This window comes from Rhinolophus ferrumequinum, chromosome 6 (assembly GCF_004115265.2).
Source record: "Rhinolophus ferrumequinum isolate MPI-CBG mRhiFer1 chromosome 6, mRhiFer1_v1.p, whole genome shotgun sequence".
In the NCBI taxonomy this organism is placed as follows: Eukaryota; Metazoa; Chordata; class Mammalia; order Chiroptera; family Rhinolophidae; genus Rhinolophus; species Rhinolophus ferrumequinum.
Window position 1 is genome coordinate 66115827 of NC_046289.1, and position 25201 is coordinate 66141027.

General features: G+C 42.5%; 1 protein-coding gene across 1 annotated transcript in view; it reads left to right on the forward strand.

The window, feature by feature from the left end:
• Nucleotides 1-689: 689 nt before the first annotated feature.
• RASGRP1 (RAS guanyl releasing protein 1) overlaps nt 690-25201 on the forward strand; it is a 78931-nt gene continuing 54419 nt past the window's right edge. The window contains exons 1-2 of the mRNA XM_033107968.1: nt 690-840; nt 5262-5443. Coding sequence (XP_032963859.1) covers nt 806-840; nt 5262-5443 — 217 coding nt within the window. The 5' untranslated portion in view covers nt 690-805. The remainder of the gene's footprint in view (nt 841-5261; nt 5444-25201) is intronic.

The following is a 25201-nucleotide window of genomic DNA, read 5'->3' on the forward strand; positions in this document are numbered from 1 at the left end:
CAGCTGTCTCCCACCGGGTCACGGTGGGAGATCACGCCCCAGAGCGCACCTCCAAACCCGCCGCCTCTTGCAGGGTACAGTGCAAGTATCTCTAGCCCAGTCTCGCAAATTGCTACGAAGAAGACCCCCAAAGACGCAAGCTAAGGCAAATCCACAACTGTGTATTAGTTCCTTACCCCGCCCCCGGCTCCACGCTCTGATATACAAAAGAGGCCTGCGAGGGCACAAGGGGTCCTCGCGAGCCAGGACTGAAATGCGGGACGGCAGGGGGCGGGGGTTCCCCCCGAGAACCGCTGGGCGAAGCGGCTTCCATGGGGCGCACACCTGCTCTCCTAGCACAGGTTTGGTGGGATCCAGGGCACCTGGAGCCTCCCCAGCCCTCCAGCTTCCCTTCGGACGGCACCCTCGGGCTGGAAGAGGTCGGGGGCAGGGGTAAAAGGCGAGGACTGCGAGAGGCGCTGGCCTACAGACCCTACCGAGTACTGGGGGCACGTTTCGGAGAAGCGCTGCTGAAGAGCGCCACACACTTCCTACAGCCGATAACATCAGTGTGTCAGGTGGTTCGTGCGGACGGGTGTGTGCGCGCGCGGATGAAGGCGAGAGGGCGCGCGCACACAAAGTTTGTGCCTGCGGGTGCGCGTCGGGCAGGCTCACCCGGCTCCGAGAGCGGCGGGTGGGCGGCCCGGGGGTGCAGAGGCCCGGGCGCAGGGCTCCGCAGGCGGTGGCGGCGGTGGCGATGCGCTGCGCCCAGCCGAGCCCGACCCGCCGCCCGAGGTGAGGCGGCTCCCGGAGCGCGGCCGCGGCCATGGGCACCCTAGGCAAGGCGAGAGAGGCTCCGCGGTGAGTAGGGGCCCGGGCCTTCGGGAGTGCCAATTTCCATCCTTGGGTTGGGGGCCACTGCGCCAAGGCCCTCTGAGATCTCTCGGGGATGGGAAGTGCGGCGGCCCACGCGGGCACCTCTTCCTATGGGAAGTTGCCCTCTGGGGTGCGGACGGCGGCAGGCCGGGGTCTCCACTGAAGTCCGGGGAAACGCGCACAAGGGACGGACGCTCTGGGAGCTCCCAGCGCGTCGCACCCGGCAAGTAGGGGAGGGAGCTAGGTTGTGAGTTCTGCGTGGCCAGAGTTCGCCCAGCGAGCTCCAGAATTGCACGGATGGACCTCTTCGCCGCCGCGTACCTGGGACTCCCACTCGCGGGCTTTCCCCGTCGCCCGCACCTGGTGCGGGCGCGGGGCTCCGGCACCGCCACCTGGCGGCCTGTCCCGGCCCTGCGGGTCTCGGGAAGGCTCGGAAAGGCCAACTGTGCTTGCAGGAAGCAAGCAGAGGTTAGCGAACCATTAACATTCTGGGTGGAAACCTGTATTCTCCTCCACCCCACTGTGATTCTAGGGAGATATTTTAGAAGGATCTTGGGGTGACAGAAGGTGAAACAGGAGTAACTCAGTGAAAAGGCTCTTGGCAGGAGAAAGGCCTGGAGGGGCCAGGCAACTTTGGGTTTGTCCCCCAAAGGGCCAGAACCAGACAACTGGCTGGATGAGGGCCTGGGTTCATCATAGGGCTGGATAGATTGTGCTCTTCCCACCTCCATCCGCAGGGACTCTGGCGTGACTGCCCCGTGCCCAGTCTGCACACGCGTGCCCATTAGAGGCAGGAAGCTTTGCCCTGCTGGACTTTCTGGAGCTAAAGGTTCTCAGCCATTTATGCACCTCCCCACCCTGTATCCCCTAGAGTCCAGCACTGTACCTTGCACTAGATGGAGGGGCAAGGCTTTAGTAAGTTAAATTGAGTCTATATTATGGGGGTGGGTAGAGGACAGGCCTGGAAGAAAGACTCACTAGAAGCCAATAAAAACCGTCTTCCACTGCAAAGAAAGTCATGGAAGAGTCTATAAAAAGTGCAGCCTTAAATTGTGACCTCCTCTGAGGTACCTGTGCCCGGAGAGGATTTCACTTGAACCAGTTCCAAGTTTTGACAATCTCCTTCAGCAAACTTGAGACCTTAGCCAAGTTTAGCCTCAAAAACACCTTCAAGTTAATTTGTTTCTCTTGCCACTCCCCCCCCCTTTTTTTTTAATTCACCAGGGAACTGGTCAGGAAACACTTGGCTACTATCCTTTAAAAGCAGGTCTTGGCACTCTAGAAGCTATTCCTTCTATGGATTAAAACACCCTCAAGACCTGTCTATAATGAAACATTTTGTAAATCCTTATCTACAGCCATTTCACCAGAAGAAACAATGATTTGAAGGTTTGTCACAAAGCAGCCAATCAAGAGACTGCACAGCAGAAGAGCTGAGTTTCCCTGTTTATGGTGCAGATTACCCGCCTCTTCCTAGACCTCTCAGGTTGCAATTTGGTTTTTAGTAGTTTTTCTAATCCCTGGTTTCTCATGCTGAAGCTGTCTGAGTCTCTCTGGGCTACCGACATCCCAAATTGCATCTCTTAGCCTCCCCTCCCTTCCTCCTTCAAGTTCTTTCTTTCTACTTGAATCTACCCCAGTTCCTCCTAGTTCTGGTAAAAGCATCTCACCTTGTGAACCAAAGTGGTTTCCCCTACTGCTGACGCTAGGAACCATTTCTAGAATGAGAGCCAGGGCAGTTTTCAGAGTCCAAATGGTAAATGCCACCAACTGAAAGAGAAATGGAGTTTTCCTTGGATCTTCAGCGGAGAGACAGGTAGACACTTCCCAGCCCCAGAGGGAAGATCTGTATGTGGGGGCCCAGCCTCTTCTTCCAAGTGCCTCTTCTCTAGGGGCCAGGAAGAAGTAATGTGGAAGGCCTAAGAGAAAGAGACTTGTACCGAGGACATTATTTTCTCCTTTCCCAATTCTGCTTTGGGTAAAAAGATAGTAGCTAAGGCAGAAAGCTGGTTAATTCCAACCTAACAACCAGCCCCTGGTTTAGATTGTTGTCAGTGTTCCCTGGAAGGGGAGGGAGCCCAGCTAGGGAGCATGGCATGGGCACAGGTGGCCTGGCTTCTACGTGTGTCGGCACCTGTGGCCAGTCACGTTGCCCTTCTGAGCTTGGACCTCCACACCTCTAGGTAAAGGGCTTGGAAAATAACCATGAAGAGTCCATCCAGCTCTGGGGTCTGAGAACTGTTCCAGGGACCCGCAGAAGGTCTCGGGACTGGGAGTCAGTCTCTATGTTAGCAGCTCTGCTTTTGGAGGATGTTACTTTTGTTTTAAGTCGAATTGACCTTTACAGCCCCTCTGGCTAATTCTGATGCTCAATTCCAAACACAGTAAATATTTATTAAACAAATAGAGCCAGAGAGGAGCCCTGTGCAAATCCCAGATCTAGCACATATGAGTTGTACAGCCTTGGCTATGTCATTTAGCCTCTTTTAGACTCAGTTTCAACATCCTGAAGAAATGGAGATATCTTTCTGGGCCGTAAGCTGTAAAGATCCCCAGCACAGGGTCACAGGTGGCCATTATTAGCTCCTCCCATTTGCAGATACTGATATGATCCTGCGGCTATCAGAGGGCCTGGGTAAAAATCAGTAACGGCCAGAAGAAACTTGATCAAGTCGTGTAACATCAACTTGACTTTTCAGAAATCAGAGCCTGGGTTAGCAGGCTCCCAATAGCCAGTTGCTGACTCGATGTCATTGGGCCCTCCCTAGGTGGGAACAGCCCAGCAGCCACTGCCAGCCCAGGGCTTTGGAGCTAGTTTGAAATGAAGCATGAAGGGCAGGGTGTTCCGTCCCTAAGCCTGGCTGGGTGCTGAGTGGCCCTGTAGTTAGGTAATCTTTTCATAGGTCGGCTGGTTTCCCCAATTCCATGTGTGCCCCAGCATTTTATTTTGATCTCATCACTTCTTCAGCCCTTTCTAGGTGAGATTCTATCTTGTCAGAGAAGCTTTCCCCAGCCCTCGACCTGGAACTGGTTCTCCCTGCTCTGAGAATATCCCACTTCTTACCCTTGATACTCGATAGCGTTGTCTTCGTCATGGTCTGGGGCTGATTCTCCAACCAGATTTTTGTTTTCAGGAACTGCTAGATGATCTTTAAACAACAGCTCACATCTAACAAATATGTTTTACAGTTTATACAGCACCTTCACATAGACGATCTCATTGGTCTTCTCTGGCCTATGATAGTGTCATGGAATAAGCATTATTAATTAATCGATGCCATCATGTGTTCATCAAAATATATAGTGAGTAGCAAAAGTTATGGATCTGAGGCATATTTCTTGTTTCTTCTTGACTTTTTGTAAATTATGAAATAACCAAACCACAGTAGGGACAAGAGAATTAACTATAGAAGTTATCAGCAAGAACACCTATCACTGTTAAACCTTTAAAGATTATAGAAATGTATCTGCGTATGTTTGTCTTTTTTAATGGAAAGGAAAACAAAATGCTTAATTAACCTTCATATATCATTTTGCAAACAACTTGAATTATACTGAGAGGTCATGGCCAAAGGTAAAGCTAGATGAGAGTGGCCAAAGGTGACTTCTCAGTCTCCTATGCCATTTCCAGGTCCAGGCTTGTCCTTTGGCATTTCAGCTTTGGAATAAAGCTCTCCTAAGCTCTGTTTTGGTTTCTGTTTTTCAATAGGTAGGAACCCAAGTAAGGACTTGATAGAATGATGTTTAAGACTAAAAATAGCTCCTAATGATTACTATCCATCATGAAAAACAGAATCTTAAAACCAACCAACATCTGTGAGACAGGCAGGACTAGCTTAAAATCTAAATACCACACTCATCCCCACTCCTCACCCCCTGCACATGAGTCCTCCGTCTCTGACTTTACCCCCGAAGCCCTTGAAGATATTTCTGAGGCCACCTGACCTTCTGTAGCACCTCTGGTGTTGCTCAAGATGAATCAATTTAGCTGAAGATGAGACTACCTGAAACTTAATTCTTAAGGCCAAAGTCAGTGGCCTTGAGGCTAAAGTTTAAAATTACTACTAGGCACTGAGGACTGCCGACAGCCCTGCCTCTGCCTCTCCCCTTCGAGAAATGGAGACAGCAGGCCAAAGCATTCCTAACCCCAGGAGGACGAGCCCTAGTTGCAACCCTGAAATCTCACCTTGTTATTTACTTGGGAGATGTCTCTTTAACAGCCAACCAGTCCGTTTGGTGCATTTGCCAAGTGGGAGTGGTATATCTTCTATCAGCCCAACTCCTGGGATTAATTGTTTTATCTCTACTCCTTTCCTCTCCAATCTGCCTCCAGAGCACGGAGCTGCCAGGTTGTTTGTCCCCTGGCTGCTCTGCTTGCACTCACTGCCTCCTCTGTTTTGCCCCAGGAAACCTCATGGCTGCAGAGCTGCCCCTAAAGCAAAACTAGAGACGAAGCCAGCCCGCAACCCCTTTCCCTCCCATCCCAGCCTGGCCCAGATCACCCAGTTCCGAATGATGGTGTCTCTGGGACATTTAGCCAAAGGAGCCAGTCTGGACGATCTCATCGACAGCTGCATTCAATCTTTTGGTGAGTTGGCTAACTGCCCACATGTATAAAAATGACTATATTACTTTGTTCTTCCTTAAAAAGTACTTTATAGAATAGCAACCTAGATTGTATTTTGGCTTTAAAAATAGCTTTTGAGCCTTTGAAATGCTGGAGACTGTGCAGTGCCTATGGCACATGACTGTGTGGGTGTAATAGGTCGTGATGCGAGGTGTGATTTCAAGTGAGGAAAGTTACTGAGGAGAGTTTGCATCCCATTTTTCTTAGGACAGAGTTTTTCTTCTGGCGAAAAATGTCACAAAATGTTATTGTGCGTCTGGCACTTTGACTTGTTTTTGTCCTTGTGTTCTTGGGGCATACAAAGAATAGGTTACATGACAAATACTGTTATCAAACAAATTTCAAAGTCTTTGAATCATGTGGACAAAAACATCTTAAAAATTCCCTTTAGAATCTGGAGGGTAATTGCGCTGAAATAGGAGAGGATCGGGGAAAGCCAGAATGTCTGGCTGCCAGGTCCTGGTTAATAAGCGTTGCGACTGAGGTTCAAGGATCTGGGGAAGAAGTGTACAGACACACGGTGGCAGTGAATTATCCAGACGCTGCACTTTGTCATCACCCAGACTCACTATGATGGATGCACTGTTTAGTGTAGCTGACAAGCAATTATCTGCAGAGATGCCTTTTTTTTTTTATAAGCACGGTCTTTCTTTTGATTGTTATTTGTGAAAGAGTGATTGAAAGGCACTCAATATGTGCTCCCCTCCCAAAAAGGAACGATCACAATTGATGGAAAAGTCATAGATTTCCAGCATCACCAATGGATCCATCCACCAACTGCATCCCTGCACCCCCTTTTTGAACCCCTCCCTCTCCCACCATGCAGCAGATAGCTGGTGGCTCAGCTCAGAAGTGCCTGCCCAGCCGGCGCCCTGGCGCCTCTGGGAGTACAGGGGTAGCTTGATCAGATCGCAGGTAGCACAGCTTGCAGATCTGTGAGAACTCAGAACTGGGGAACCCTGGCTGGACTTGTTCAGACCTTACGTACAAAATTGGAAAAGATTTGACATTTCAGGGGCACTCCTTTAGTACACTTGAGTATGACATTGAAAATAATAGTTTTGATGATTTCAACATTGGTTTAAAGCAATCATTCTCAAATGTTAGTGCAGAATCACGTGGAGATTTTTTTGTAATGGGGATTGCTGGGCCCCACTCCCAGAGTTTCTGCTCCAGTAGGTCTGGGTGGGGTCCAAGAATTTACGTTTCTCACACATGCCCAGGTGATGCTGCTGCAGCTGATCCGAGAACCCAACTTTGCTTTATGGTTTGTTGTACGTTTTTTAACTTGAAGAAGAGGGAGCATTTTTATTATTGCTAGTTTAACCTTAATATTTAATTAAATTTCTATTTATTATAACTTTCATCCTTCACTTAAGGATGAATTTGCAAGCAGAATGAATGTTTTTCTATTTCAAAATAATCTCCTTAGAAAATAAGCATGCCACAAATTATACTAGGAGCCCATGGAGACTAGTGGAAATATGGCTCTGATGAGCTGTTATTCATCATGTACTTGCCTGTTACCTCACGCCCAATTTGAATAAACTGCAAAGTTCCTCACAAGGCTTGGTAGTCATATTTACTGGTCTTAAATGGGGCAGTGTGGCTATTTCATGAATAAGGATTTTTATTCCCTTTTCCCTTCACTGTTGAGACAAGAGGGACCCATAGTGTATTTGTCATGATTTCTTTCTTCCTCCCATGCTACTCATGCAACTGTTGGCTGAGTTCAGGGCCGTTTTCCTTCAAATTGTTATGACATCAACCTGAAAAATGCAGGACCGATTCTGAAGTCCTTCCCTAAAAGAACCAAGCCTAACCCACTCCCCTCAACAAGTCCCACAAGGGAAAAATATTACATTGTTTCCCAGAATATGTTGAACTAAAGAAGTACCTTCACATCCCAAAGCTATAAAAATCCCACTGAGCCTAATAGTCTTGTATCCATTATCAAGAGGCTTTGATGAAGCCCCTCGTTGCATCTGGCGCTGTGTTAGGCAGTGCACAAGGAGAATTAGGGACCAAATCCCTGTTCTAGTATTTCAGCTCAGCATATCTGAGAAATGCAGTGGTCAGGAAGAAAACAGATACAAATGACAGAGCAGAAATAAACGAAGCGCAGGAAGAATAGATTCTTTATATTACATTGGTGCAAAAGTAATCGCGGTTTAAAAAGTTAAAAAAAAATTGCAAAAACCGCAATTACTTTTGCACCCACCTAATACCACAAAGAGTTGGAGTAAATTCACTTCAAGGGTGAGGACGTAGATTAGGGAGAACAGCCACTGTTTAAGCAAACCCCTTTTGGGGGCGTGGGAATGCTGCGGGAAGGCAGGAAGAAAAGACCTCAGGGCTCTGCGTATTATGTACTACAGTTTCCTGCCACAGAATTTACATGAAAGGGGCAAAAATGAAAAGGTACCCTATGTCTGGAGGGAATGGGAGACAGCACTTCGCCTATGATTTTGACTCGTAGGTTATCAGTTGATGTGTCTCGTGGGGGAGGGGAGTGGAGTTTGAGCCACAGAGGTAAGTGGGGCTGGGGATGGGTAGCAAAGACAGAGAACAACCCGAGGCAAAATATGTGCCTGTGGGTCTCCTCAGAGGCCATCGGAGAATGGTACAGAGTGAGGCTCGTTTCTCTTGAACCTTATCTCACTGGTCATTTCCTCAGGTTTGTATAGAAGACTTTTGCTGTAGAATAAAGCAATCTAGCTTAGCCTTTTGTTAATGAGCTTAGGTGCTGTTTCGTTTTAATATGCATGAAAAGAGAGGGAAATAGTACAGAGGTGTGGGGAAATTATTCTGATTTTTTGGTACGATCTCTCGCTTCAGACCCTGATTTCGGCCATTCCTCCCTCCGACTTGAAAAAAAGAGGAGGAAAAAAACCTGTTATGAACATAAAGACTAATTAGTTAATTTACTTTCTATCTTCATCCTGTTGCTTTGAGGAGGTTTGACTTGGCTAGAGCTATTCTGTCTGGTATGGTAGCCCCTAGCCACATGTGGCTGTTTACATACACATTTCAATGAATTAAAATGAAATCAAATGTAAAATTTAGTTCCTACGCTTCACTAGTCATATTTCAAGTGCTCCATAGCCATAAGTGGTAGCTGCCTCTGGACAGAATGAATAGAAAATATTTCCATCCTCACAGAATGTCTGTTGGGCCGTGCGGGACAGGGTAGATGGCTGATTGGAAGGGAGACAGCAACAGACAGATGTTCTGGAAATGGTGGGATTTGCCTTTTTGTAGCATCTCTAGGGAGTAGTCTGAATACTTCCTAAGGTATCATGGACATTTGGCAATCTTTACTGATCGCTCTCTCTTTTATATTATTAGCCATTAATTATCACCCACTGTTTGCAGAGGGAGGGCTTATTGCAATGCTTTTAAGAAGCGGTGATCCGCATGTGCAAATTAAGGGTACTCTTGAAGGTCTCTAGAAAGCCTCCCAGTGTCACATACAAGGTTACAGATCTGTGATGAGAAACTCAGAGCCTTGAGTCATAGTTCATTGCTTTAACCATGGAACAACCCACTCCCACCTTCTGTTTTAATCAGAGGTCATGCTTTACACTCTCAGCATATTATTGTTTGTTAATCCACTCTTCAGCTGAGCATAATGAGGCAAATCATCACAACCTGGTACGTTTATGTCAAATGTATGTGAATCATACCATCTATTTCAGAGGTAGAAAAGACCTATGAGATCATCTGGGCCTTTCTTTTTTTTTTTTTCAAATTAATATTTTCACTTTGTAAGAGGGCTGCCAGCATTTGGGGCTAAATGCACCGCTTCAGATGTCCAAATTCACAAAGCTCTACCCTGTCCCCTTCTGAATGCAAGACAACTTCTGACAACATCAGAAAGAGAACGGCCTACCTGTCCCTCAGCAAGCAGCCTTCCTGCTCCCCACTGGGATGTGGGAGGGAACTCGATGTCTTTGTCTTACCTGTCAGTGTGAAGGGAAACAGCTTAGCTAGTATCTTATATTTAGAGTGTTGTTTATTTTTTCTTAGAGCTCCATAATATATTGATTTTCTTTTAAACTCAAAACAACTCTGAAATAGGCAGGTCAGATATTATTGTCTCCTCCACTGGACAAATGAGAAAATAAATTGAGCCCCTGAGAACTGAAACAACTAGCCTCACGACTCCAGTCTGAAGAGAAAACATGCTGCTCACCTCTGCCCCCTGTGCCCCCAGCAGCCACTTGCGATCTGGGTCCCTCTGGCACATGCTCAGGTCTCTCTCCTAGGACAGGGGAGATCTGCATGCCACGCAGGACAGGCCTGCGCCCTGGGCCCACATTCTGCAGCCTTGGTCTTCCCTGGATTAGAAATTAAACTCCGTGAAATACAAGAAATACATATATTGGACCCCATCTTTATGCCATAGGTGTCTGCCTGAAAATTCTTCTTGAATGAAGTGTTAAGTGATTAAAATTACCATATACATTGTATTGATGCTATCCAAAGACCTGCCAAAGTAGAAATACCTGTAAGGTAATACGTATATTTCCCACAGCATGGAGCAGTTGAATAGACCTTAACTTATTAAGGGTAAAACTTATTAAGGGTAAAACACTACACATGTTTTTAAAATAGGATCCATGAAGGCAAACACATACTAGTTGGGACGACACACACGACAAGGGAAGGTTAGGTATTCCTTACCACTCTGCAGCTTAGAGTCTGTGCACCAAAGCGAGGTACCCAGAGGCAACAGGAACACAAGACCAGAAGCCCAGGGCCATGACATCAAAGGCCACTGGGATCCAAGAATGGGCACCTCCAAGGAACAAAGCCAAGTGCAGGGTCAGAAAGGGGCCTTGGCCACTGTTGGTGACAGGCCTTTCGTGAAGAAGACCACAGCTGTCCCAGTAGCCTCCTCAGTGGAACACCCATCACTGGGAGTCTTGACCACAAGTTTCACCTGTAAAGGAGAGTCCTGGGGCACCCACATCCTAACTGAGGCTTCTAGGCCTCAGAGCATTTCCCAGGAATGCCTGTCCTCAGTCCTCTGCAGTGAATTAGCATTCTGTGATCAAGGTGCTGTTTATTCCAAGGAGCCTTTTTGTTGCATCTTTGACAGGCTGGCATCATCCAGTGCCCCAGGCTGGCATGTCTGCCCTCTCATGTGTGAGTTTCGGTGACTGCCAGGCCTGCGAAAGGAGGTGATGGGAAACCCCCTTCACTCTCACCTGTGCTCTCTTGTGTGGCGGCGTTGAGAACAGATCTCTCTGTGTGGTAGAGAACAGAGGCAGTCATAAAAATGTTTATTCATAAGATGGACAAAGTCTCAGGAATTCTGAGCATTTTAGTTCAGCAAGTCCATCCAGAGAGATGAGATTTACTGCTAAGAGAACAAGACAGACAGTCAAACAGACAGATAGTAGACTGATGGTGGTTGGACAGTTACTTACTGTGGGTTCTGAAGGCTAGTGGGCCTTTACCTGAATTGGGCCCACTGATTTTCACAATAACCCTAAAAGATGGATATTATTTTGCTCCTTTAATTAATAGAAAATTGAAGCACAGGGATGTTAAGAACCTGTGGAAAGTGGCCCTACGCACTAGTGGGAGAGCCGTTGAGATCTGGTCTCTGGTCAGTTTATCCCCAAGGCTCACGTTCTTCCCACTGTACCAGAGGTTCTCCAGCTTAATTTGAGCAGTAATCTTCAGGAGTTGGACCGTGTGTGTTCAATATTCAGATTTCTGAGGGTCCACTCCAGAGATTTCCATTCAGCCAGCAGTCACTATGGTTTTGATGGAGACAACTCCCATGAACTAATTTTAAGAAATACTATCCTATGGTACACTTGCTTCTTAGATGTCCCAGAGCATTTTCTTGGGCTTTCTAGGAAAGCATGGAAAACCTGAAGGGTACAAATCCTATGAGAAGTGATAGAGCAAATAGGTTTTTCAACTCTATGAATTAGAAAAGCACATGGTGTAGCCAGCCTCCTGGGCATCTGTAATGCAATCTGGCCAGATCTAATTAGAGAGAGGCCTGCCCCCGAGCAGGTTTGCAACCCTGGGCCCACTTCTACCAGATTTTCCCACGTCTCTATCCATTCTCAGCTGCTGAAACTCTCTTCAAAACTTCCAGCCAGTTAATCTTTGGCCATGGAAATGAACAGAACATGGGTGTCTGTTATTATTACACTTGCATTCTTTGTCCTCATAAGCAGCATGCCTATTCTGCATTTCCAGCTTGACAGCACAACCAGACCAGTTTATTGTGGTGCTGTAGGGCCTTGCTCTCTACTGTATGCCTGTCCCCCATGGGTCAGAGGCCTAGAAGTAGTGGCTTCGCTGGGAGGCAGCGGGAAAGGGGGAAAACAAGAGAGGTGCTTCCTCTAAGTACTTCTCCAAAAGTGCCACTTTTCCAATAGATTTTTTAAGGCCATAGATTGGCATGAAGGTTTTAAGTCCATGATAGAAACACATTAGGAAGTAGTGTGAAAGCAAAAGCTGTGTGTTCAGTAATGGACTGAAACAGCAGTGATTGGGCAGTGAGACCACTGAGGAGGTCATCTGAAGTGCAGGCCCCACCAGCAGACCCGTCTCCTGAGGGTAGGACCTGCCCACTTCTGCCCAGAGCAGTTCTAGCTGCTGGACTTTGTGCCTTGTTCTGTGGGTAGTTTGGGCTACTACCTAGTTGGGGTTGTCCTACACTGGTTGGGAGGAAAACAGCCGGGAAAGAGCAAAAGTGTACACAGGGCCAGCTTCGTGTTCATGGGCACACGACCTGTGCAGACACACAGGGTATCACACTTGATTTAATGCTGGCGCAGTCTTGAAAGTCTTCATCTGCGAAAGTGGATTGTTAAATTTTCGGAAATTTTTGCAAGCCAGTTGTTGAACACAGCCATCATTAACCATTATTGTATAAACTTGCAAGATCAATCCTCAAAACTCATCCTTTCCTAGTATATTGCCATATTTTACTATCATCTATGCTCTTGAGATTAGATCTGTTGGATCTATATGGTACGACTGCTATATAGTCGTAAGCTATGGTATGGACATTCCTTCCAAGCTCCATGTTCAGTGAAGTCAGGCTAGTAGCTTGAAATTGCCTGTGTTGGGAGTATTTATACCAGAAAATGGACAAACACTGCTAATCAGGGTTTCCCCTGAAACCCCATCCCTGGAGAGGCCATGGTTAAACATTTACCAGCACAACGCTTTCCCCAGCTATAGAGGGTGCTTACAAAGCAAAGTGTTGAGGTGGGAAGAGGAAGCTAAAACTGGAAATTTAATTTTGTATCACCTAATTAGGAGAAGGTAGTATTTGCTGTTGTTTTGCTCCTTTCATCTACGTATTTTATAAAACAATTCTCCATGTGTTCTTCCAAAAAGAAAAAAGAAACGGTATACCTTAGAAGTAAGGAAATCAAATATCAGTGAAGCTGAGAAATTTTCTCAAAGAAGTGACAGTGGAACTTTAGAACTGAGATTCTCATTCTGGAGTCAAAGTTCTCACTCTGTGTTTTTGTTTTGTTAATTAACCTCCTCTAGAAATTCTCCATGATTTAACTGACCCTTATTTCTGACCAACAAAATCTCAATTTTGTGAACTTTCTGTTCTTCATGTATTATATGCTGTCTCTATTTGTTTCTGATTCCATCTGTTTAATTATTTGCCTTCATTTCCTGCTACGTGGTAACAGGTGCTATTGATATATCTATATAACCAGGCTTTTGTTAAGTGTGTTTTCATAAGTTTGTTTGCTAACTATATTTCCAATTTTGTGAACTGTCTGTTCACATCCTTTGCCTATTTATCACTTGCTGCTTAATGTTTTTATTATTTGAGGGTGGCAAAAGCTTTTTATGTTAAAAAGCTATTAACTCTTTGCCTATCACTTACTATGGGCATTTTTTCCCTTATTCTCATTTCCATTTTTATATTGGTTTTGGGATTTTAATGGATAGAAATTTTACATTTTTATGTATTAACAGTTAAATGTGCCTGTGTTTCCTGGTATCTTTTCTTTTATTAACTCTAAACTTAAAAATAATATCCCTATGCCAAAGATTTGGTGAATATTCCATTGTTGTTTTAATCAAAGTTTTATTCAGTCCAGTCTGTGATATAGAGTAATTCTGTAATCCACTGTTGTGGATGATCAGTAAAAGTTTGTCAATAAGTTTTTGCTGGAGAAAAAGAAGCCTTCAGTTTTGTTTCTGGATTGTCATTGGCTTAAAACCAGAGTGCTTAGACAGTCACTTTGTAACTCACAGCCTCAGTTTCCCCTCACTATGATACTGCTGAAATGATCTCTGGGACTGAAAATATCTGGGAGAGGGTCTAATGAAGTTTCAGTCATGATGTTGAATGTGAATTTGAAGAAAGTCCTTTAGGAATTTGTACGTTTAAAGAAAGTACTTTTGATCTGTTTGAAGAGTCAATTTCCTTAGGGTGGAGACTTAGAAAACCAACCAAATTTAAATCCATTATTTCTAAATTATTAATATACACTGAGTCTATATTGTTCTAGCATAGACCATTTATTATGGTAAAATGTACATCAAATTTACCACTTGCATAGATTTTTAAAATATTTGAGTAATAGTTAACTTGTATTTACTATGAACAGCAGTGTTCATATAGTTCATAAACATATTATTTAATCCTACTGTTTTATAAATCTTGTATTTACAAAGATGTAGCTTTAACCCAGCTCTCATATTTACTTTTTAAAATTTCATAACTTTAAAATTTATTCCTGCACGCTATAGAAAACTTAGAAAACACGGACTAGCAAAACGAAGAAAACTACAGTCATCCATTCTACCACCAAGAGCAAGATAAGGAGTGTTATTTAGCATTGTTAGGAATATCTTCCCACATTCCCTCCTGTGCATATTTACATGTACTTTAATCACATTAACTTTTTAATGGTAGAGTCGCTATAATTAACTCTGCTTTCTGTAATTCACATTTTAAACAATTATGCTCTTAAAATCAACATTAGTATTTATAAAGAGGTATGCTAGCACAGAAAGTTGCTATTCTATCCTAAAATGGATTTTTAAAAATAATTCTGACATAATCCCTTCAAATATGGGACTTAAAAGTGAAGGTTGCTTGGCAACTAAAATGATTCTAATGAGGAATTAAAGACATTATCAGAAAAGACATTATAAGAAAAATGAGTAGTTACTCATTTCTTTCCAGGGCCAAATGCTAAGTATGATAACCATGTGACTGTAGTTATAAGGAAAGAAGGAAACAAAGAAAAACATGCTTCCATTAGCTTAAAATTCTAGGTGGGCTTTTCTTAAGTATAGGGAAATTCAGATGGGTTTTGTGGAAGAGAAGCTTTGCTTTCAGAAACAATGAAAAACTCTTGTGTCTTTACTAACTTTCTAAGAGACTCTTAAGTAGCAACTGGGAAAGATACATAACAAAAACACAAGATGCTACAATTTGGTACATCTGTGCTTCTTCTGCAGCATAGAAGAGATGGTGGGCGGTGGTGTGGGGGAGGCCATGTTGTCTGCTTTGGATTTTTCCTGAGAGTGGTCAAGGACCCTGGGGTGATTGCTGAAGTTCTTACCAAAATTTTCAGTCAGAAGATGCTGCCAGGATAGAGCTTGGGTTGAAGGGACACCAGTGATTAACTGAAACCGGCAAAAGGGGTATGGACTAGAGGCACACTGTTCTTGAAGGGGCGGGGGAAGCAGAGCGTGCCAGTTTCGTAGTGAAGGAGAGAATGGAATAACCAGAGTACTGAGGCAGTCAGTGATGAAGTCATCTGGGAATTTTTGGGGTGGAGGAGCAAAGGTAGCTATGTCTGGCTTCCCTTCACTGGTCTCCGAACCTCTAACCAGGACTTGTTTTCGTAATCTTGTGAGCAGTCCCATTTTAAGGGGGCACCCAGGGCTTCTAGGAAGCCAAGAAATGTGCCAGCATTATCATTGATGTGTGTGTCTTGTTAAAATGTAGTTACAGCCTACGGAGCGTCCTTCCACCTAATGAGCAGTTCATCACTTTGGTTAATTTTACATTCACTTATTTAATGTCAAATGCAGAGGAGCATTAGCATGCTTCCTTTCCCTTTCTTCCTCTTAGCAGCGTGGGTTCCAGATTTGCTCCATCCAAACCTGCCGTGATGGGATCACCATTTACTTCACTCCCAGGCAGTTCCAGTTCAAGCCACACAGCTGTAGTGTCACTCCAGCCTCTGACCCACAGCTTCCCGGAAGCTGTAGTGTCCACACTACTGGCTCCTGGAATCTGTCTACAGTTATAGCCAAGGATGGCTGAGCGCTTGGTCTCAGCGAGTGACACTGGGGTTTACTGGACTGGCATTGCTTTAAGCCCCTAGGAAAGAGCTCCCCACACTGTGCCTGTGGTTCCCCAATCTTCTCTGTTCCCAGTGGTTGAGTCCCATTACCTGGTCAGCAACCACCACCATCTACCTAAGATGGACTTAACTTGTTAACTGAGACAGTGTGCCCTCAAAATTGCAACTGAAAGAGACATAACGGAGTTTTCAACTTTCCATAGTTTGTGAACCTTTCTTCTAAAAATTGTGTGTGTGTACACAACTGCGTGCGTGTACTCGTACACACACACATACACACACTCTCATAATTATATAATTATAGATACTTGGAAATTTGTATGTTGACTGCATATTTGATATTAGGAATTACTATTGGTTTTGTTTTAGGCATATTAATGTTGCATTAGGGTTTTCTTTGAATCCTTGTTTTTAAAAATACATACTGAAATATTTACTGATGAAATACCAGGTTTTGGATTTGCTTTAAAATCATATTGGAGGGAGAAGTGAATAGGGAATAGATGGCATTGTTGAAGCTGGGCGAGTCCGTGGAGAGTCCTTACACTGTTTTGCCTTCTGTGGTATGTGCTTATCTATTTTTTTTTTAACTTTTCAGTGATAGTTGACATACAATATTATATTAGTTTCAGGTATAAATCATAGTGATTAGACATTTATATAATTTACTAAGTGATCACTCTGATAACTCTAGTACCCATATGAAATCATACATAACTATTACTATTGACTATATTCCCTATGCTGAACTTTACTGTGACTATTTTTATAACTGCCAACTTGTACTTCTTAATCCCTTCACCTTTTTCACCCAGCCTCCAAACCCTAACCCAGCTGCCAATCCTCACTTTGTTCTCTGTATCTATGAGTTTGTTTCTGTCTTGTTTGTTCATTTATTTTGTTTTATAGATTCCACATATAAGTGAAATCATAAGGTATTTGTCCTCTGTCTGACTTATTTCACTTAGTATAATACCCTCTACATCCATCCATGTTGTCACAAATAGCGAGATTCCAGTCTTTCTTATGACAGTAATATTTCATTGTATATACGCATCACATCTTTATCCATTCATTTATCGATGAACACTTAGGTTGCTTCCATATCTTGGTTATTGTAAATAGTGCTTGGTTATTGCAGTGAACATAGGGGTGCATATGTCTTTTCAAATTACTGTTTTGGATTTCGTTGGGAAAAAACCCAGAAGTAGAATTGCTAAGTCATAAGGTAGTTCTATTTAATATTTTGAGGAAGTTCCATACTGTTTTCCATAGTGGCTGCACCCATTTGCAATCCCACCAACAGGGCACGAGGGTTTCCTTTTCTCCACATCCTTGCCAACACTTGTTGTTTGTTGATTTATTGATGATAGCCATCCTGACAAGTGTGAGGTGATATCTCACTCTGGTTTTAATTTGCGTTTCTCTAATGATTCGTTACATTGAACATCTTTTCGTCTATCTGTTGGCCATCTGTATGTCCTCTTTAGAGAAATGTCTAGTCAAAACCTATGCCCATTATTTAATTGGATTTGTTTTTGTTTGTTTGTTTTTGGTGTTGAGTTGTTTGAATTCCTTATATATTTTGAATATTAACCCCTATTGGATGTATCATTGGATATATTTTGGATATTAATCCCTTATTGGATGTATCATGGGATGATTCAGTCTTAGAAGAGTGCACATTTCTAGGAATTTATCCATTTCTTTTCGGTTGTGCAATTTGTTGGCATATAATTGTAGCATTTTTGTATTCCTGTGGTGTCAGTTGTCACTTCTCTTTCATTTCTGATTTTATTTATTTGGGCCCACTCTTTGTTTTCTTGATGATTCTAGTTAAAGGTTTATCAATTGTGTTTGTCTTTTCAAACCAGCTCTTGGTTTCATTGATTTTTTTTCCTATTATTTTTAGACTATTTTGTTTTTTCTGTTCTGATCTTCATTATTTCCTTCCTTCTACTTACTTTGGGCTTTGTTCTTCTTTTTCTAGTTCCTTTAAATGTAAGACTAGATTGTTTATTTGAGATTTTTCTTGTTTCTTGAGGTAGGCTTGTATTGCTATGAATTCCCCTCTTATAACTGGCCGTGTCCCATAGATTTGGGGTTGTGTTTTCATTTTCATTTGTGCCAACGTATCTTTTGATTTCTTTCTTGATCTTATGGTTAACACATTCATTGTTTCATAGCATGTTTCTTTAGCCTCCACATGTTTGTGTGTCTTTTAATTTTCGTCTTATAATTGATTCCTAGTTTCATACCATTGTGATCAGGGAAAATGCTTGATATAATTTCAATCTTAAATTTTGTAAGACTCATTGTGTAGACTAACATGTGGTCTCTTCTGGAAAATGTTCCATGTGTACTTGAAAATAATTTATATCCTGCTGCTTTGGGGTGAAATGCTCTAAAAATATCAATTAAGTCCATCTGGTCTAACGTGTCATTTAAAGCTTCTGTCCGTTGATTTTCTGTGTGGATGGTCTATTGATATAAGGGAGGTGTTAAAGTCCCCTACTATTATTGTTTTACTGTCAGTCTCTCCCTTTATGTCCATCAATGTTTGCTTTATATATTTAGATGCTCTTATGTTAGGTACATAAATGTTTACAAGAGTTATATCCTACTGTTGGTTTGATCCCTTTATCATTATGAAATCCCTTTGTTAGTCTCTTGTTTCAGCTCTTGTTTTAAAGTCTATTTTGTTTTATATAATTATTGCTACCCAATAATTTTTTGTTTCCATTTGCATGAAATATCTTTTTCCATTCATTTACATTTAGTTTATGTGTGTATTTTGCTCTGAAGTAGCTGTTCTGTAGGCATAAATGTACAGGTCTAATTTTTTCTTTTTTAAATCATTTCAGCCACCCTATGTCTTTTAATTGGAGCATTTAGTCTATTTCCATTTAAAGTAATTATTGATAGGTATGTAGTTATTATCATTTTATTGATTGTGTTCTGACTGTTTTTGTAGTTCTTTGTTCCTTTTCTTTTTCTCTTGTTCTCTTCTCTTGTATGCTGGTGACTTTCTGTAGTGTTGTGTTGGATTCTCTTCTCTTTATTCCTTGTGTATCTCTTGTAGATTTTCAGTTTGTGGTGGTCATGTGCCTCATACTGACTAAACTATGTTTACAGCAGTCTATTTTAAGTTTTATATTTTAAGTTGCTGGTTGCTTAAGTTCAAACACATTCTAAAATCACTACAGTGTTTACTTACCCCTTCCATGTTTATGTTTTTGTCATTGTGTGTGTGTGTGCTTGTGTGTATCCCTTAATTTATTGTTGTAATTATATATCATCTTCCTACTTTTGCCTTTTAACTTTTGTACTGGCTTTTACAAAGCCAGTAGGTAGTAGGTACTAGCTTTACAGTTGGCAAATCCACTGCTTTACTGTTTGCCTCTGTCAGAGAGAATTTTTTCCTTTCTTGTATTTATTTATTCATGTTTTTGATATTCTTATTTAAAAAAAAAGTCACTTTGACATTTCTTGTAATACTGGTTTAGTGGTGATGAACTCCTTGAGCTTTTTCTTGTCTGGGAAACTCTTTATGTCTCCTTTGATTCTAAATGATAGCCTTGCTGGGTAGAATAATCTTGGTTGTAGGTCCTTGCTTTTCATCACTGTGAATACTGTGTGCCAATCCCTTCTGGCCTGCAAAATTTTGGTTCAGAAATCAGCTGATAGCCTTATGGGAGCTCCCTAAATGCTTTTCTCTTGCTGCTGTTAAGGTTCTTTCTTTGTCTTTACCTCTGGCATTTTAATTATGAGGTGTTGTGGTGTGGGCCTTTTTGGGTCATCTTGTTTGGAACTCTGTGCACTGCCTGGACTTGTATGTCTATTTCCTTCACCAGATTAAGGAAGTTTTCTGTTATTTTTCAAATAGGTTTTCAAATCCTTGCTCTCTCTCTTCTCCTTCTGATACCCCTATGATGCAAATGTTGGTATACTTAGTGTTGTCCCAGAGACTCCTTAAACTGTCCTCATTCAATTTTTTTTTTTAATTTTTCTCATTGCTGCTATGATTGGGTGTTTTCCACTACTTGACTCCCAAATTGCTGAGTCAGTACTCTCCTTCTTCTACTCTGTTTATTCTCTCTAATGTAGTCTTCATTTCAGTTATTGTGTACTTCATTTCTGACTGGTGTTTTTTTTTTAATGTTTTATATCTCTGTTGAGTTCATTTATTCCTCCCCTAAGTTCATTGGACATCCTTATAATGAACGTTTTGAATTTTGCATCTAGGAAATTGCTTGTCTCCATTATGGTTAGATTTTTTTCTGGAGTTTTGTTCTGTTCTTTCATTTGGGACTTGTGTCCCCTCATTTTGGCTGACTCTTTGTGTTTGTTTCAGTGTATTAGGTATTTTTGCTATGACTACTGATCTTGACAGAGTGGCCAGATGTAGAAGGTGTGGCCCATTGGGGAAGTCTCTCTGGTCACCTGAGCTGAGTGTTCCAGGAGTGTCCCTTGTTTGGGTTTTGTGTTGTAATTGAGCCTTGATTGCTCTTGGCATGTCAGTGGGTGGGGTTGTGTCTCAGGCTGACTGACTGTGAGGCCTGGGTGTGACCACAGTAGATGAGCTGTTGTGCAGGAGCTGACCCATGGAACAAGAGTCACTTTAGCAGGGCTCTAGGGCCAGTCGAGTCCACCCTTCAGGTGTGTCATTTGTGGAACTGGCTGGGTGGTGCTGTGAGGTGATCTGAAGGCAGCCACTAGGTGTGTTGGTTCTGGAGCCTCTTGGGTGGGACTCCAATGCAGGCCATGGTCAACCATGGGTTGTGCCAAGCTTGGGACTGCTTAGTAGGAGCTACAAGATGATCTGCAGTTAGTTACCACTTGTGTTAGGCATGGAGATGCTTGGGAAAGGCTATGCTGTGAACAAGGGCTGGCTGCTACTTTTCCTGGGCGTGGCACCCTTTGGTGGGCACCAGAAAATGAGCTGAGGACACCCCCCACTTTTGTCAGGTTTGTGCTGCTTAATTGAAGCTGTGTTCCAAACCAAGACTGGCCACCATATATGCCAGTCTTGGGGTCACCTGATGGAAGGTATAATGCAAATTGAGTCTGGTCACCACTTGTGCCAGGATTTGGGATGCTTAGCAAGAGGTACAGGGCACACCAAGGCCTACCACTGCTTGTTTGGGGTTTTGGGACCTTTGAGATATTTTAGGAAAGTCCTCAGCACAAGGAGAGGCAGGTTGCTTGTGTGGAGTAGCTGCTGGAAGAGACTTGGGCAGATGAGGGAGTTTGGTGATGCAGGGTCTCAGGGAATCACCAGAGTAGGGTGAACATTATTAGCCAGGTTAATGGAGAGCTCAGATTTGGCGCCTGCCTGTGCCTGCAGGCCGAGTGGGAGGAGAGTTAAACAAAGGAACAAGAGTGCCTGGCAGTACTCTAACCCCAGAGAGAGCTGCCCTGACCCTCCAGCTCTCTCCCTGAAGTTAGTCAATTTACTTCATCCCCGTATGTCCCTGGTGCTTCTCGAAATGCTGTCCCTGCACTGGAGCTCAGATTGAGTGAGTCTGTCAGTGAATAAGTCTGTGCATGGGCCCTTTAAGAGGAGTGCCTGGGACTCCAGCAGCCCTCGTCTCACTTGGACGCAATGCCCACTGGTTTTCACAGCCAGATGTTATGACTCCTCTTCTCTGCACTGGTGTCCCAGCCCGGGGAGCCCGGTGTTGGGCTGGGACAGTTCACTCCTCAGGGGGGTCTTCCGCAGCAGAGATATCCCTCCTGACTCTTAATCACCACATCGTGGGTGTGAGACCTGCCCCTCCTGTGTCTCCATACCTTCTACAGTCTCAATGTGGCTTCTTCTTTATTTCTTTTGTTATAGGAATTCTGTTCAGCTATACTTCAAGTGGTTCTCAATGATAATTGTTCTATAATTTACTTGTAATTTTGATGGTTTTGTGGGAGGAATCAAGCACAGTGTTTACCTCCTCTGTCATCTTGACCGGAAATCTATACTTTTCCATATTAATACCTAAGAAGAAAAGTGTCCTCAAGACCTAAGAAAAATAGATGATTAAGAATTACAGAAAATTCAAAGGAATCAATTGTTCTCGTTTTTTTCGATGATGAAATAGAGTGTCATGTTTGTATTAAAGAGGGAAGAGAGTAAAGAATAAAAATGGGGTACTTTGGTTACATACCACTGAAATAACTTATTCATGTCCTGTACTTGGCATCCCACATCAAATTCAGGCCATTTCCTGCTCGACACTGAGATGTTGCATTTCTGGTAGAAATGTCTTGTCTGGTAGAAAGACAAGAAATAAAACTAGAAACTTTAACCTTCAATCCTATTATCAGAGGTGGGAGTTGGAGTTAAGTAAGTGAGAAAATGTAATACTCTCCTCCCCACCCCGTCTTACACACATATACACCCAATTTGAACAGGGAAAGACCAGGGCTATAATAAGCCTGATTTCAGCAAGGCAGTGAACGAATTACAGAGGAGGCCATTGGAGGCCACACAGCATCATGATCTTTGGAATCAAATCCTGAATCTACCATGTATCAAGTATTTGCCTTAGATAAGTTGTTTCACTGCAGTTTTCTCATTTACAAAATGGATACTAATGCTGAAAAAAATCTTATCAGTGCTAGAAAATTTACTTATTTTAATTTATTTTTAATTATAGGTGATGTACAGTATTATATTAGCTTCAGGTGTGCAACATAGTGATTCAACATTTATATACCTTACAAAGTGATCGCTACAATAAGCCTAGTAACTATCAATCACCATACGTGTTTATCAGGATATTATTGACTGTATTCCCTATGCTATACATTACATCCTTGTGACTTATTTTATAATTGAAAGTTTGTACTTCTTAGTCCTTTTCCCCTTTTCTCCCCACCCCTCATCCCTCCACACTGGTAGCCATCCGTTTGTTCTCTGTATCTATGAGTTTGTTTCTGTTTCATTTCGTTTGTTGGTTTTTGTGTTTCAGATTCCACATTTAAGTTAAATCATACCTTATTTGTCTTTCTCTGTTTGACTTATTTCTCCTAATATAATACTCTCTAGATCTATCCATGTTGTTGCAAATGGCAAGATTTCATTCTTTTTTATGGCTGAGTGATATTCTGTTGTATATATGGACTATATTTTCTTTATCCATTTATCTATCAATGGACATTTAGGTTGCTTCCATATCTTGGCTATTGTAAACAATTCTGCAATGAGCATAGGGGTGCATATGTATATTTTCAAATTATTATTTTCATTTTCTTTAGATAAATACCTAGAAGTGGAATTTCTTGGTTGTACAGAAGTTCTGTTTTTAGATTTTCGAGGAATTTCATACTATATCCCATAGTGGCAGCATCGATGTACAATCCCACCAACAGTGCACAAGGCTTCCCTTTTCTCCACATCCTTACCAACACTTGTTAGTTTGGGTTTTCCCAGAAGCAGATCCGAAGACAAGGATTTGAATACAAATACTTAATTTGAAAGATGATATTAGGAAAAACTGATAGAGGAATAAGGAAGGCAGCTTCTAAAGGGTGCATTGTCAGGTGAGTTAATACTCTGGAGTCAGGATAGAAGAGATCGGAACGGTTCCACCCAAGGCAAAGGAGCTGGGTTATTTATATAACAAGTTCCATCAGTCACTGGTTACGGGCTGCTTTTAAGGGGTGTTAATTCTCTAGCGTGTCTGGCCTGCCTTATGTTGGGGTGGGTCGGGCTTCCAGAGAAAGCCCTCAGGCAGGTGGAAGTTGAGTGGGTATACGTTATAATGGTAAGGCCTGAGAGTAAATGGGTGGGACCCTGACAGACTTGTTATAAAGCTAAAAAATAAATGCTCAAAAAATGTTAGACAGGCAAATATGAGCTACATAAAAATCCAGATAAACAAATTTATAGCTGGTTAATAATCATACTCAAGGAGTGTATACATACAGGTAGGAGCTTAGATGGATGTCAGTCTGCAGCTATAAGCATTTGTGAGTGGCTCTGGACATGTTCATCAGACTTAAACACAATCTATGTTTTTGTTAGACACAATGATGGAAATAGTAAATACTTTACATGAAAATCAAAATTCAGGAAGATGAATAAGGTAAAACAAAGAACTCTAACAAACAGCATGTCGGTAGGAATAAATGTCTTGCACTTAAATTTAAAAATATTGATTCATATACAAGTATGTTCTGCATAGAGAAAAACTGGATTGTCATGCGTGTGAAAAATACCAAAAGATTTTAGTGGATTGTTAACTCAGTATGAGCCAATAATGCCATGTGTCTTCTTAAAAAGTTAAAATATTCTGAGATTGCATTAATAGAAATAGACTTTCCGGGTGAAGGGATTAATACCCCAATTGTATTCTGAGGTCCAATCCTAACACTGGCACATAGTAACTTCTTGCCCTTAGCAAGTTTCTTAATGTTTCTGAGACTCAGTTTCTATAAACATGAGAATTAATACATATTTTATTATTGTTGTGAAGTAGGTATCTTAGTAGAAAAAAAGAATTTATGTAAAATACTATCAAAACATCATTACATAGTAGACACTCAAAAATAGTAACAGTCATTATTACTATTAGTGTTTCACTCCCTCAGATTAATAATGCAAGCTGTCAGTGATCCAAAATACATCCTGGTGATACAATGTGGCAATACCTGGTTGGAATAGCTGAGTCAAAAAATTACTGGGATGTTATCATAATAGACACAGCAGGTATGAATTTAGTGCTATCATTTTAAATTTTACATGAATTTGGGCTGGATTAATATCTGTTCAGTAAATAAGACCCCAAAAAATAATCCTTTCATTTCTCAATATATTAGTCAGGACATTTTCAGAAATCCAACATGAACTATCTGATGGAATTTATTAGAAGGAATATAGCTATTACATATAACGGAAACACAGGAAGAGTACAGGATACCTATAGGCCTTGGGGACATCTGAAATTAGGGACTAGAACATCATCAGGAGATTCTAGCATGTACCCTGTTTCCCCGAAAATTAGACCTAGCTAGACAATCAGCTCTAATGCGTCTTTTGGAGCAAAAATTAATATAAGACCCGGTCTTATTTTACTATAAGACCGGGTCTTATAATATGAGACCGGGTCTTATATTAATTTTTGCTCCAAGAGACGCATTAGAGCTAATTGTCCAGCTTGGTCTTATTTTCAGGGAAACACATATTTCGATCTCTCTCTCTCTCTCTCTCTCTCTCTCTCTCTCTCTCTCTCTCTCTTTCTCTCTCCCTCTCCCTCCCTCCCTCTCTCCTTCCCTCCCTCTCCCTCTCTCTCTCTTCCTCTCTCCTTCTCCCTTCTTCCCTCCCTCCCTCCCTCCCTTCCTCTCCTCTCTCTCCCCCTCTCCCTCCCACTCTTTCTCTCCCTCTCTCTCTCCC